Here is a 15,232-nt window from a genome sequence, read left to right as displayed (position 1 = left end):
TGACTTAGCGTTAATATCAATTGAGCACGAAGTCATCGCCTCCCTCGATCATTCACACTTAATGTAACTTATTATTATTTATTATTAATCAAAGACCGTGCAAAAATGAAAGTACGCAAGGTATTTTTACATTAAATGTTTGATTTACATGCTACGTTAGCTTTAGTCAGTAAGTTCCTTTGACATGTTCCTCTCAAATCTGCTATATATAATATACAGTACAATCATAAAATGATAAGCTTCACCTCACTGATTGTTACACATTTATTCGGATAAAATAATTATTATGCATTCATATGGATAAAATAATTATCATACGTTCATACGGATAGAAACAGCAAGGCCCCAACAGGTACCTTTGCCCAGGGCCCCCAAAAACCTAAGAACAGCTGTTCTGCCTCTCAGAATAGCTGTTTGATGTTCAAATGAATATTAATATCACCTTATGAATATTCATGTACATAGTTGTAAGGAAGCGGAAATAGAATTACAGGAAGTCAGTAGTTAGACAGCATGTTTCACGATTAGTCAGTGTTAGTCCCATCGAAGCAAAGCCTGTAAGTATTAGTTTAAGTTAATTTGATAAGTATAGAGCAAAGTTATATTGTTTATTTAAATCAGTAATTATTTGTATTTTACTTCTTTTCAGTTTCACTCTAACTTCATTAAATCAAATTAAAATTGGAGCAAAGTGCTATCTCCTGACTCTATTAATCGTTTGTGAAGTAGAGTTTGGCTGCTGTTTAGTTTCTGGTTCAAACACTAAGGACGAGAACAGTATAACAGCTGTGTTGAGAGACCCTGCACTGCACTTGTTTTGTTGGTTTTGTTTGAATAAAAGCACTTTGCATTTTTTGCACCATCCCCTCACTGCCGAGCTCATCGGTGACATTACCGACGGTGTCGGGTTCAGGGCTCCAGGAAGGACGATGGGAGCGTGGAGCGAACCCGCATCGTCACAGGATGACTGGTCAGTCAAGCTGGATTCCTGGGTTGTTGTCCCTGTCCCTTCTGGCCTAACAGAGCTTGAAGGTTCAAATCTTCTCTAGGAGTAGCACACTCTCATTAAAATACATTTAAAAAAAAAAAGCACACAATTGTCACACAAATTTCCTCCTCTTCATGTATTCTTTCAAATCATATTATCAAAGGCTGCACCCATCACAACACCCCCTCCCTCCCCTCATATTTATATACATTTGTTCCCATCTGATTTTTTACATCATTATATTTTTTTCCCAAATACAAAACAAAGCATATTACTAAATAAAATGGTCATAACATGAATAAATAAAACACGTTGTTAATACTCATCTCAATAATTTAGTAAAGAAAGTCATGCACTATCCTGTGAAAAAGTGTTCCCTACCCCCACAAACTCCATACCAGATCCCATCAGCTTTCCCAGTACCACCCACATCCTCATGTTTCTTGTCCTCATTGCTCAGTTTCTCACCACAAAGTGCAGGAATTCTTGCCCACTTGGCCTTGCAAAAACACTTCAACCACAGAACTCTAATTTTCCTTTTCTTCTTTGAGATTTTAAACTCACTGTGGGTTCTGTGGAGGCTAAGTGGGCCACGACAGAATTCTAACTTCCTTTTCTCCTACTATTTTGTAGACAATTGTCTTGTGTGTTTCAGATTATGGTGTTGATTCGTTAATCTCCATTTGACAATCAGGTGGCCTGACATGATGCTGAAGAGTCCTCTGATATAGAACTAAAGTCAAGTTACCTCCCATGGTGGCAGCACATCTAGACCCACCATCCAAAAAATAATAATAAAAATACTGTGGAATATGTGTTGGCTTTCTTTTTCACGGTTTAAGAGTAATTAATATTTTTCAAAGGTTGCCATACTAACTAATTAGTCTTATTATTATGTTCTTCCAGAATTCCCGATCATCAAATCCTGAGGTGAATACTCACCCATGAGTTCTCAGGGGAGCAAAAAGAGAAGCTGGTTAAGGATTAAATAATTATTATTATTATTATTAAATAGCAACTGCTCCTTCATGCTGTATTACATTGTGAATTCTTCTGTGACTGTGAAAAACGCTTACTTCTGAGAATCACTTGCCACATTTTGACCAACAATACAACTTTGCTCAAGGTCAGTTTCTCTGAAATTTATTGGTGTGCTTACAAGACAGGATTGCCCCTCTCACGTTTGTTTAGCCGTGATGTTTCCGTTGTACCACCGTGACTCTTATTCCCTTGAATTTTGAATTAAATAGCAGCTGGTCAGTCTTGTGTGACTGTGTACACTGCTTTTTTTTGGGAATCCCTTGCCACATTCAGTGCAACAATACAGCTTTTCTCAAGTATAGTTTCTCCAAAATGTCTTAAGTGTGCTTACGGGACAGAAGAAAACCCCACTTTTTATTCCAGGTGTTTCAGTTGTCCTGTCAATTCTTATTCCTTTAAATTTTCATCAAGGGCTGTATGAATTCTTGCGTGTTTCTTAAGATAGCTCTTACAGGAGAATAGTTTGCCACATTCAGAACAGCTATAAGACTTCTCTCTAGTGTGAATCTGCCTGTGTCTGTGGAGACTACAACTGTCAGAAAATCTTTTACCACATTCTGAACAGCAATATGGTTTTTCTCCAGTGTGGTTTCGTTTGTGGATTTGAAGACTGCGTACTTGTGAGAATTGTTTGCCACACTCTGGGCAGGAATAGGGTTTCTCTCCAGTATGAACTCTCATGTGATTATTAAGACTGCTGTTGTCTGAGAAACGCCTGTCACATTCAGAACAGCTCAGAGGTTTCTCTGCAGCATGGCTTTTTTTATGTTTACAAAGGCCACTGCTGTTTGAGAATCGCTTACCACATTCAGGACAACAATAAGGCTTCTCTCCAGTGTGTATTCTGATGTGGCATTGAAGATGGCCTATTTCTGAGAATCTTTTCCCACATTCAGTACAACAGTAAGGCTTTTCTCCAGTGTGAATTCTCGTATGTTTATAAAGGGTACTTCGGTGTGAGAATCGCTTGCCACATTCCAAACAACAGTGAGGTTTCTCTCCGGTGTGGATTCTGCTGTGGCTCTGAAGATGGCTTACTTCTGAGAATCTTTTCCCACATTCAGTACAACAGTAAGGCTTCTCTCCACTGTGAATTCGCGAGTGTCTGTGAAGCCTACTTAAAAATGAGAATCTCATGCCGCACTCAGAACAGCAGTAAGGTTTTTCTCCAGTGTGAATTTTTGCATGTCTGTGGAGACTGCTATTAAGGTAAAATCTCTTGCCACATTCAGAACAGCAATATGGCTTTTCCCCAGTGTGAACTCTCAAGTGTGTGTGCAGGCTGCTGTTATGGGAGAATCTTTTGCCACATTCTGAGCAGCAATATGGCTTCTCCCCTGTGTGAATTCGCGTGTGTTGCCGGAAAGCGCTACTGTCGGAGAACCGTTTGCCACACTCGGAACAGCAAAAAGGTTTTTCTCCAGTGTGAATTCTGGTGTGGGTCTGAAGATTGCGTACTTGGGAGAAGCGCTTGCCACATTCAGAACAGCTATGTGGTTTCTCTCCAGTGTGGATTTTTTTATGTTTATGAAGATTATTACTGTGGGAGAATCGTTTGCCACATTCTGAACAACGGTACGGCTTCTCCTCATTCTGAATTCCAATGTACCTCTGCACTTCCTGGTAACCACTGTAGATGGATTCTGTCGGTGTGAGTTTGACAGCTGGAAGAGAACTACACTGAAAAGAGGCTGCTGTCAAATTCTCCGATTCAGGAGTTGATTTCACCACATTGTCCTGGTTCTGCTGCAGTCTGCACTGAAGAGAGGTCTGGGCAAATGAAGATGGAGAGAGGCTGTCATTCTCCTGGAAATCTGCAATAATACAAAAAGTTTAAATATTTTAAAATTAAATACTGAAAATAGAGTGGTAGAACACTGGTTGCCACACACTGAAGGCCATCACTACTACAACTCCCATGTTGATCTATAGGTGTACAAATGGGAACTGCAACAGATGAATGCTGCCAACTAGTGTTTCTGGGAAATACATGGCATGGGGGGCAGTCTTCCTCTGTCCTTCCTTTATTGTGTCATCCCTGGTTAGGAAAAGTACCAACAACTAATTCGACTGAGATGTTCATTTATTATAAAAGTGTCTCAGCTAGGTAAGCAACCATCCATCCTGTGTTGTCTGTGACACTACATAATCATTCAAAGTGTGTACTGTGTCATTAAACATTCCCCACATATTCTTTAGGTGTATATTTTAAACTAATCACTATAAGGATTGTGACCTGGGAAAAACTTGGACTGGTTTAGGAGTCCACTTCTGGAGTAAACGTCCACCTATAGGAGAGAATATGAGTGTGTGAATGCGACAACTGGAAAGTGAATCGCTCAATCTGAACTCAATCTGAGCTGAGAGCCGTTATTACTGTTGGATGACAACACAATCCTACCGACGTCACTCGGCGCTGAGGACATTTCCAGTGTTTTTTTCTGCACAGCTCTCCCTTAACTGCAGCACAGTAGAAGAAATGTGCGCTTTTGGGCAAGATCAGAAACTTTTATTGTACATAAAGTAATGCTCACTGCACAAATGGCAGCTTCAAAGCGGACAAGTCGTGTGCCAGAGATTTGAGGTTAACTTTGAAAGGTACAGCAGATTGAGCAAGGCTTCAGACCCCTTCACTTTCCGCACACTTGTCATCGTCGCCCATCAGTCTACACCCAGTGACCCAACACGCACTCCAAAAAGGGAATGCAAAATGCTTACAAATCAAACACTGCACTCTCTCTCTCTCACTCCTGGAAGCATTCCAACTCTTTGCTGTGGCAACTCCAAGGTGCCTCCCACTTGCTTGCAAACCCCTTGAGATGTTTCTAGACCTTGGTGAGAGTTGACTTGTGGAAAACTGAATGGATTGGGTGTCTTTTAAAAAGGCACATGTGGACCTGTGAGGAGAAGGTCCTGCAATTCACATGATACATCAGGACAAAAAAAAAAAAAACAAGCGTTGAAGTCTGAGGAGCTCCATCAGACTGCAAAGGGGATCAAAGCTTTGAGGAGTTGAGAATTGTGACATGTAAGAAGTGTGGGAACAGTCCAGCCATGCTGAGTAACTGGGCTTTGACACAAGGAGGTGACTAAGAACCCAAAAGAGCTTAAGAAGCCCCCTGCTAAGATGGGAGGGAGCTGTCAGAAGGATGAACATCTCAGTAGCTCTCCATCAACCAAGCTCTTTATGGTAGAGTGGCGAGAAGGAAGTAAAACGCATGTGAACAGCCCACTAACTGTCTGCCAATTGGCATTAAAACAACTCTGGTCTGAGCAGGCGCACATTTGGGCAGCTTCATCGGGTGAAGACCGGGCCCTGCCTATCACCTGCCTGATGCCAACCCTTGTGTGAACAGGGAGACTGGTGAGAACTGAAGGGAAGACACAAAAACAGAGAGGTCCTTTTAGAAACCCTGTGACCTCAAACCGGGGGGGAAACGGTTCAATGACCTGAAGCACCCAGCCAAGACAACACTGGACAAGCCCCCCCACCCCGAGTGTCCCAGACTTACAACCCTGTGGAGAAACCTGCCGATGGCCATTTACAGATGCTCCCCATCCCGACTAACAGAGCTTGACAGGAAGACAGGGGATCAACCATCCAAATCCAGGTGTGCAACCCAAGAAGGCTGCTGATGGATCTTCTACAAAGTATGGAAAGAAGGGTCTGAGTACCGCTAGGAATCAAAGATTTCAGTTTTGGGATTTTAATAAACTGGCAGAGCTTTCTGAAAACCCTTTTTCATGTCTTGATAGGATACTGAGTGTAGGCCGACGGGCAAAAATGTCAAGTTCCTCCATTTCAAGTGAAATCTACAGCACAGTAAAGGACCCTGAAAACTTCTGGAGTCCACCGTGTTACTTCTGGGGTCGGCTAGTCAGCCGTCATCCACCCGAGTAGCTGGTCTCTATTGCGACTTACTGTGTATCCCACTCTCATTTCCCACCTAGCACCAAACATCAAGACCACCACCGGTCGAACCTCTAAATGTTCTCACTGTCACCTTCTTGTTACTTACTTATTCCGACACTCCCAAATGACGGCTGCTCTTCTTCTCCCCCGTTTCCTTCGGAGCTTCTCCCTTCAAACTCCCATAATTCCGATTTCACTTCTAGAGAATTCTCATGGGTAGGCAGTTGCCCCGTATTGGTGAACTGGAGATGCGCTCCAGGAAGATCCTGCATAAAAACGTTCCAATTCTGGTGCTTTGGCAGTTCAAAACTGTCTTCAGGATCCTCGACTTTAACCTCAACAATATCCTCCTCACATTCCTCCTCCTCCTCCTCTTTAAACACTGAAATTCTTTCTTCGCAATCCTCCAGCTTCACACACAAATCCTCTGGGGTGCCCCACTCAATGTCCTCTTGTTTAATGTGGTCCAGGATGTCACCTTTGGCTGAGGCCATGCTGTGGAAAACTCTTCCCACCCCACACAAGCCTATTCTATTCTCTTCAAAGATTCCCTTTTTCTGTGGAGAGCTGACTGCACGACCCTGCGAACCAGCAGGGAGACTCCTTTTCATCTGTGAGAATATAAAAATGAGAGAATTATTTCAAAACGTCATTAATAATAATGAGCACTTTCCACAATTAACTTCCCCCCAAGGAAGACAACAAGGTTTTGAGGCGAGATTTCAAATACTGCGAACCTTCCATGATAAGCCTAAGAAGCTCTTAGCAGATTGGGAGTGAAAACTTATTTGAGATGGAGACAGCTGACCAATGGTGTCATATTTGTGGCACTAAAAAATACGGCCTGTCTGATTGGATGCTGACCCCCGTGTGTTTAAAAAGGGGCCGCTCTGCCAACCTGCCTACTGTTCCACTACCTAAACCACCCCTCTTCTCGCTCCTCTTCTTACCTCGCGTCTCTGCTTTTACCCTCCAGTAGACAGTCCTCTACCCTGAATGTAATCGATTCTCACAACCGTAAAGTGTTTAGAAATTAAGAAATTGATACATTGAAGTGGGAGCTTTTAAAATGAGGGGGCACCTGGGTCCACCACTTACCTGATGGGGCTTATTACTGCAAAGTGTAGGAGGCATGGTGACCCAGTCTCATTAGTTCACATGATACAGGATTTACTCTTGGGGAACAAATGAAGAAGACATCAGAAGCACAGAAGTGAAATGGCAGCCAATGGACACCCTGAATGACCTGGCCACTCATTCTCACACCCACCAACAGAGGCACGGGGGCTTCCACAGAGGGAGGATCAAAGTCCTAAGGGGGTAAAGGCTGGTAACACAACCCCCATCATGCCGGAAGGTGAAGTGCTACAGATAGTGGAGAACTTCACCAGCACCTTTGAGAAGCACGGGGGCGACAGACCAATGACAAGAGTTAGGATCAGCAAGGCAAGAGCAGCTCTCCTTCAATTAAGGAACGTTTGAAGCTCCAGGGTCCCATCCGTTACAATTAAAAATCAGGCTCTTCAGTACCAACATGAAGTCAGACATACTCCATGGAGCAGAGGCTTGGAGGACTACTGTCACCACCACAGAGAAACATCCAGACCTCTCCCATCACTTGTCTGAGAAGGACCCTGCAGATACGTTGGCCAGGTACCATCGGCAACAAAGAACTGTGAAAGTGAACAAGACAAGAGTCCATGGAGGACAAGATGATGATGATGATGGGGGCAACTGTAGCATCACTAAAGAAGTGATTACCCACAACCCCCAGGAAGAGGGGCCTGCAAAGAAACGCTTACCAACGTAACATAGAGGCGAATGCTAAGGGGGCATCAAGGGGTAGCAGGAGTGACTGGCTCTTGACTGAGATGCCTGGAGAACTTTGGTTGCTGGCCTACACACAGAAACAGAAGGGTGAGAAAGGAGAAGATAGAGAGAGAGGATGCCGGTTGATAGGGGGGTCTCGCCAAGCCATTTTCATTTTTACTTCCGTTGCATTTTGCTTCTTCTGCAATGCCCTCGTTGCTCATGCTCGTTTTGTTCTTTTTTGTTAGATGAATGTATTCTGCTCAGTGGTTGGTTGATTACATCATTAATAGTATTGTGGAGAGGTGAGATCCCCCCCCCCACCCCACCACCACACAAATTACATTACAGCTCCAGGTTCTTTTATCAGGTTCCTCAGTAGCACCTAACACAATAACACTGCTGTGCCCGCTGTTCTGCTTCGTGCCAGTCAGCTGTGGGCCTTATGGCTTTGTTGTTGTCCTGCAGACTTTTTTTATTCTTTGGCTTGTTCTTTTAGAGCCTTTTTTTTTTGCATTATTTTTCGGCATTTGCAGACACCACCCACTTTTAAATATCTGCCATTTATTTTGTAGCTACTGCATGTTTTTCCAAATTGTGTCTTGGGCATTTTCTGAGCAATTTTGAAGGTTGTGGAAAACGTAAACTGCTCACATCTCTGTGGATCTGAAGGGGAACTCTGCAAATCCAAAGCTCAGGTCAAAAAGGGCCAGGCGGCTCTACTGTGCCATCTGTGGCAACCGGGGGATCTAGAGACACCAGGAAACGTTTTACACAGGCGTTCACACTGACAGTCACCACAGCCTGACTTGGCGACTGCTCTGCCCGAAGGGTGTTGTGAGTGGTGGGGTGGACCACCAGACCTGCTCACTCATCCCTGCAGGTCAACCACACTAAGGGGTATTGGGCAACCAAACCCATAAAGGACACCTCCCACCTCAGGCACGGTGGGCTGAAATCGGGCTCTGCAGTCTCATAGATAAATCAGAGCGGCTGCCATCCTCAGAACATAAAGCATCTCACTCAGGACATCTTATGAGCTTTAGCTACGCAAGCGGTGTAACGGTTGCTACATATTGTTTGTGCTGTGTCTGTTTCTGCCCCTTGTTCCCATTAATAATAATAATAATAATACGTTATTTATATAGCGCCTTTCCCATGCTCAAGGCACTTCACAGAGTTTAAGAAGAATGGCAGGGTATACAGTATATAGCATTGTACAAACCAGATGAATAAATAAAGAAAATTAAGACATTAAATTCAGAGAAAAGCCTAACAGACACCATAACTGATGGTCTAGCACACACACACACATACAGGTTACATGAGCACCTTGACAGAGAAGTAAACTTGGAGAAGGGTAATAAAGTCAAGTAGAGCTAAAGGCCTTCCTGAACAGATGAGTTTTGAGTTGTTTTTAAAAGAATTCATGGAGTCAGCTGACCTGATTAATTTCGGTAGGTCATTCCAGAGTCTGGGCGCTATACAACTGAAGGCCCTGCTGTCACCCATGGAGTGTAGATTAGTGAGGGGCACAACAAGATTACCAGAATCAGAGGACCTTAGTGGGCGGGCAGGCACATAGTGATGGAGAACGGTATTTGGCATATTTTGAAGGTAGAAAAATATCGATTTTACAGAACTTGGCTGTAAAAAAATAATGATATGTATTGTTTAAGATACAGTGCGTCCGGAAAGTATTCCCAGTGAATCACTTTTTCCACATTTTGTTATGTTACAGCCTTATTCCAAAATGGATTCAATTCATTTTTCTCCTCAGAATTCTACACACAACACCCCATAATGACAACGTGAAAAAAGTTTACTTGAGGTTTTTGCAAATTTATTAAAATAAATAATAATAAATAAATAATAAATAATAATTTAAATAAATAAATAAATAATTTCCCCTTGGGATTAATAAAGTAGCGATCTATCTATTTATCTATCTATCTAAAAATAAACAAACTGATAAAGCACATGTACATAAGTATTCACAGCCTTTGCCATGAAGCTCGAAATTGAGCTCATGTCCATCCTGTTTCCCCTGATCATCCTTGAGAAGTTTCTGCAGCTTCATTGGAGTCCACCTGTGGTAAATTCAGTTGACTGGACCTGATTTGGAAAGGCACACACCTGTCTATAGAAGGTCCCACAGTTGACAGTTCATGTCAGAGCACAAACCAATCATGAAGTCAAAGGAATTGTCTGTAGATCTCCGAGACAGGATTGTCTCAAGGTACAAATCTGGGGAAGGTTACAGAAAAATTTCTGCTGCTTTGAAGGTCCCAATGAGCACAGTGGCCTCCATCATCCGTAAGTGGAAGAAGTTCGAAACCACCAGGACTCTTCCTAGAGCTGGCCGGCCATCTAAACTGAGAGATCAGGGGAGAAGGGCCTTAGTCAGGGAGGTGACCAAGAACCCAATGGTCACTTTGTCAGAGCTCCAGAGGTCCTCTGTGGAGAGAGGAGAACATTCCAGAAGGACAACCATCTCTGCAGCAATCCACCAATCAGGCCTGTATGGTAGAGTGGCCAGACGGAAGCCACTCCTTAGTAAAAGGCACATGGCAGCCCACCTGGAGTTTGCCAAAAGGCACCTGAAGGACTCTCAGACCATGAGAAAGACAATTCTCTGGTCTGATGAGACAAAGATTGAACTCTTTGGTGTGAATGCCAGGCGTCATGTTTGGAGGAAACCAGGCACCGCTCATCACCAGGCCAATGCCATCCCTACACTGAAGCATGGTGGTGGCAGCATCATGCTGTGGAGATGTTTTTCAGTGGCAGGGACTGGGAGACTAGTCAGGATAAAGGGAAAGATGACTGCAGCAATGTACAGAGACATCCTGGATGAAAACCTGCTCCAGAGCGCTCTTGACCTCAGACTGGGGCGACGGTTCATCTTTCAGCAGGACAACGACCCTAAGCACACAGCCAAGATATCAAAGGAGTGGCTTCAGGACAACTCTGTGAATGTCCTTGAGTGGCCCAGCCAGAGCCCAGACTTGAATCCGATTGAACATCTCTGGAGAGATCTTAAAATGGTTGTGCACCGACGCTTCCCATCCAACCTGATGGAGCTTGAGAGGTGCTGCAAAGAGGAATGGGCGAAACTGGCCAAGGATAGGTGTGCCAAGCTTGTGGCATCATATTCAACAAGACGTGAGGCTGGAATTGCTGCCAAAGGGGCATCGACAAAGTATTGAGCAAAGGCTGTGAATACTTATGGACATGGGATTTCTCAGTTTTCTTATTTTTAATAAACTTGCAAAAACCTCAAGTAAACTTTTTTCACGTTGTCATTATGGGGTGTTGTGTGTAGAATTCTGAGGAAAAAAATGAATTTAATCCATTTTGGAATAAGGCTGTAACATAACAAAAGGTGGAAAAAGTGATGTGCTGTGAATACTTTCTGGATGCACTGTATCTTAAACAATACATATCATTATTTTTTTACAGCCAAGTTCTGTAAAATCGATATTTTTCTACCTTCAAAATATGCCAAATACCGTTTATTGATGCATTACAATTACACTTAAAAAATCTGTTAATTTTAGAGTGTAAAACTGTTAAACAGCGAAGGTAAACAACTGTAAAATGTAAAACAGTAAAGCGCTGTTTCAGTAAAACCGGTTACGATATTTGCATAAGGACACGCCCCCTTTTACCATTTTGTTCCTGGTGAACCTTTGAATAGTCGGGAAAAACTTAAACTAAGTTAGCAGACTTATTTTACCCTGCGTGCTGAAGGTTTCTTGAGGTTATGGAAGCTGATTTATGGTGGGTTGTATTCGATAAGTAGGACACCATACACCACAAAAGCAAACTTTACTTCCCCACCAGACAACGTGCCATAACTTCCTTAAACATTGAATTGTTTTTAATGTGTATAATTAAATGGTATATGCTTGCTATTGATTGTGATTACTTTACTGATACAAACTGTGTACTGGGCTTTGACCCTGGCAATACATACTGTTTATTGATTGGCATATTTATTACACAACATGAATTTCTGGTTATGGTTAAACATTCCCTTCGGTTAGAATTTGTTGCAAACAACAAATAGTTTTTACTACAAAATTATACTGTAGACCTAATTTTACCGTAAATGTAACTTTTTTTTAAAGTGTACCGTAGAACAAGAAATATTGTCACCTTCTTTTTTACGGTAAAATTCTGGCGACCCCAGCTGCCAGTATTTACCGTAAATTTAACATTATTGTTTTTTACAGTGTAGAGTATTATATAAGACTAGCGATACCCCATGGCTTCGCCCACAGAGTAATGAAACAGGACAAACTTTAAAAATCATTGGCACTGTACCTGATTGTGTTCAGCGTTCCCCGTGTGGGAAGAAAAGCCCATGGCCGTGATATCTCTGCTAATCCGAAGCTAGCCTCTAAAACGCAAGGAGGTATGATCTCTCTCTCTCTCTCAAAAACGTCAAACGTTACTACGTAACAATCTGTAGATGATAATGGCTGCTGAACAAACCGGTATCGCTAGCTAACTGGAGGCGAGGTGTGCTCCAACACGCAGCGAGAGGTGAATGAGGAAGGCCCCGCCTCCCTGCTCCCGGCCCACAGCCACTCCGTTGGATTTGCATAAAGACATCGGCACCGCAAGCAAACTCTGGTACTTAGCACAATGAAAGCAGTCGCAAAATCAACCGGAAAATTCAAGTACATTATAGAAAAAAAAAACAATCTAAATCCATTAAGTAGTTCTCTCATGAAAAGCGGACAGACAAACAGACAGAACGCGCTTGGACCACAAAATTTTTAAAACCATTTCTTAGCGAGCACCTATGGGCCAAGGGTAACCTACATTCCAAATGTCAAGTCCCAAGTCCTCATGGTTCGGGAGATTTCGTGATGGGTGTGTCAGTGGTACTTGATAGATAGATAGATAGATAGATAGATAGATAGATAGATAGATAGATAGATAGATAGATAGATAGATAGATAGATAGATAGAATAAAAGGGCAGACTCCATTATGGTTCACACTCTGGCCCACCTGCAGAAGAAATTTAAAACAAAACAAAACTGAGTGCCAAGAGTCCTCCCTGCATGGAGTTTGCATGTTCTCCCCGTGTCTGCGTGGGTTTCCTCCCACAGTCCAAAGACATGCAGGTTAGGTGGATTGGTGATTCTAAAATTGGCCCTAGTGTGTGCTTGGTGTGTGGGTGTGTGTCCTGCGGTGGGTTGGCACCCTGCCCGGGATTGGTTACACCCTTGCGCCCTGTGTTGGCTGGGATTGGCTTCAGCAAACCCCCGTGACCCTGTGTTCGGATTCAGCGGGTTGGAAAATGGATGGATGGATGGATGAGTGCCAAGATGCTGCACATGCTCTCTGTGACACACCAACACCGAGAACTTCCGGCCAGTGACACATTGTGCAGAAACGCGACTGAGGCAACAACAGCAATATGTCTGTATAGCGCCTCACCGCGACTGGGAATTGCAAGACGCGAGTTTTCTTCCTTATTAGTCATTCTAGCGTGTGTGTATTGTAATGTATTTATTTATTTAAAGCGCTTCCGTAAAATGTCACATTTACTGCAGGTGATAAAGTTCTGTCTGTCCCTCTGCTTCGAGACAATGCTGGAATCAAGGAGCTCTGCTTGGATATACACGAATCATAATCCCAATTCCGTTAATTACGATTCGATAGAAACTGTCATGCAGTAAATCGGGGGCCGCGAAATCCCAGAACATACGGGCGCACTAAACTCGGACAGGCAGAATGAAGGGGACGGGCGGGAAGCTCACACGGCAGCTGAAGATCCGGGCTGCGACGACACAAACGGGCGGTGCCGTTCAGAGACCGAACTGAGGCACCTCCGCGGACGGCCGCGTCTCCTCTCCATTCCTGACTTCATCGTCATCTTATCTTCCTGTCTGCTGCCCTCGACTGCCCTGAAATTCCAGCTTGGCCCGCGCCCCTCTCCTCTCCTCTCCTCTCCTCTCCTCTCCTCTCTTCTTCTATTCTATTCACTTAGACCCCCCTCCCCGCTCGCTGTTTCCGTTACTCACCGACAATGCTATTCGCCGCTTTTTTTCCTCCGCTGTTCTCCTGCTTGTCTGCTTCTGATTGCTTTTGTTTCCGAAGAAACTGCAGACTTGCACCCCGTATGACAGTCGGCGATGTCCGCTGGCGGAATCAAAGCAAAAGACAAAAAAAAAAAAAAAAAAAAAGGCCTGAGTCATCAACGTGCGACCCCCAAGCAACTCGAAAGGGAGGAGAAGTGATCTCAGGCGGGTAAACAGTGCCACCTACAGTACGGAGGGAGACTTGTAGCGAAACTGCTCGGTTTTCATCCGTCTGTGCCTTAGAAATACAGTGAAAATCGTTTAACACGAAACTGAGGGGACTGAAATATTTTTTCATGTTAAAAGAATTTCGTGTTAAAGGATGTTACAAAAAAAACATACAGTATATTCAACAAAATTAAGTTTATTAGAGTACATTTTATTTACATAGATATGTATATATGCATGTATTTAATAAAAATGGGAGCATTCTGAGATCTCGCTTGTTTGAACCAAACAAGTAAAGCCGTCTCTAAATCCTCGGGCTTGGCCGTTCTCATCCATTTTCGCTCTGGCTCAAACTTACTCCGTTCAAACATTTCCGTAATTTGCTCTCTTTTTTTAATTACTGTATTGTTGATAATGTGGAGTTAGCAATATCAAAATCATTACAGATTTCCGTTTTTGTCTTCTGTTTTTGATCAACAGCCTTAAGAAGCTCCATCTTCATTTTAAGCGAAATTGCAGTTTGCTTTCCCCCTGAGCTCTTTGCCATTGTGCTCGTAAAAAAACTCTTCTAAATTAGAAAAAAAAAACGCGAACCAAACTCACTGATTTTCACTCACACTGCGATGTACTCGTCACCGAATTCCAAAGCTAATTGATGAGAGATGAGATGTTTTTGTGTGGCGTTTGTAGGGGTGGAGGGTGAAAGTAGCTTAAACAAAATTGGCTCGTGTCACAGGCTGTTCCGAGGGTATTTCAAAGCCAAGTTAGCCTCCTTTCTACGAAACATGTGAAACCACCTCTCTTTCATTTCACACCCCTCTTAAATCTCGCCTGCGCGGCTGGTGTTTTCCGTATTTTGTTCATTCCCAGAAGGGAAATCTTTTCGTGTTAAGCGATTTTCGTTTCGTATTAAGAGAAAAAATTGCATGAAAATACATAGTAGTTTGTCGGGACCGTTGTATTATTTCGTGTTAACCGATATTTCGTCTTAAGCGTTTTCGCGTTAAACGTATTTCACTGTACTTCAATACAATTTAATAGTTAGCCGCGGTGAATTAGTGCCACTGTGCCCAGAGCTGATCCCGGCCGATGATGCCAAGACAGGCTCTGGACCCCCGTGACCTTGATTTAATCTATGAGAATAATGATAATGGGGCGGCATGGTGGCGCAGTGGTAGCGCTGCTGCCTCGCAGATAGGAGACCTGGGTTCGC

At 43.3% G+C, this 15,232-nt stretch overlaps 1 protein-coding gene across 1 annotated transcript in view; it reads right to left on the bottom strand.

Annotated features, from left to right (window-relative positions):
* Positions 1-1,087: 1,087 nt before the first annotated feature.
* Positions 1,088-15,232, bottom strand: part of LOC114641621 (zinc finger protein 729-like) — a 44,605-nt gene continuing 30,460 nt past the window's right edge. Inside the window, exons 5-7 of the mRNA XM_051927708.1 lie at positions 13,795-13,989; positions 6,049-6,553; positions 1,088-3,843 (exon numbers count right to left, since the gene is read on the bottom strand). Of these exons, the coding sequence (XP_051783668.1) occupies positions 2,417-3,843; positions 6,049-6,553; positions 13,795-13,989 (2,127 nt within the window). The 3' untranslated portion in view covers positions 1,088-2,416. The remainder of the gene's footprint in view (positions 3,844-6,048; positions 6,554-13,794; positions 13,990-15,232) is intronic.

Source organism: Erpetoichthys calabaricus, chromosome 5 (genome assembly GCF_900747795.2).
Source record: "Erpetoichthys calabaricus chromosome 5, fErpCal1.3, whole genome shotgun sequence".
NCBI classification, from domain to species: Eukaryota; Metazoa; Chordata; class Cladistia; order Polypteriformes; family Polypteridae; genus Erpetoichthys; species Erpetoichthys calabaricus.
This window is presented reverse-complemented; position numbering and strand designations above follow the sequence as displayed.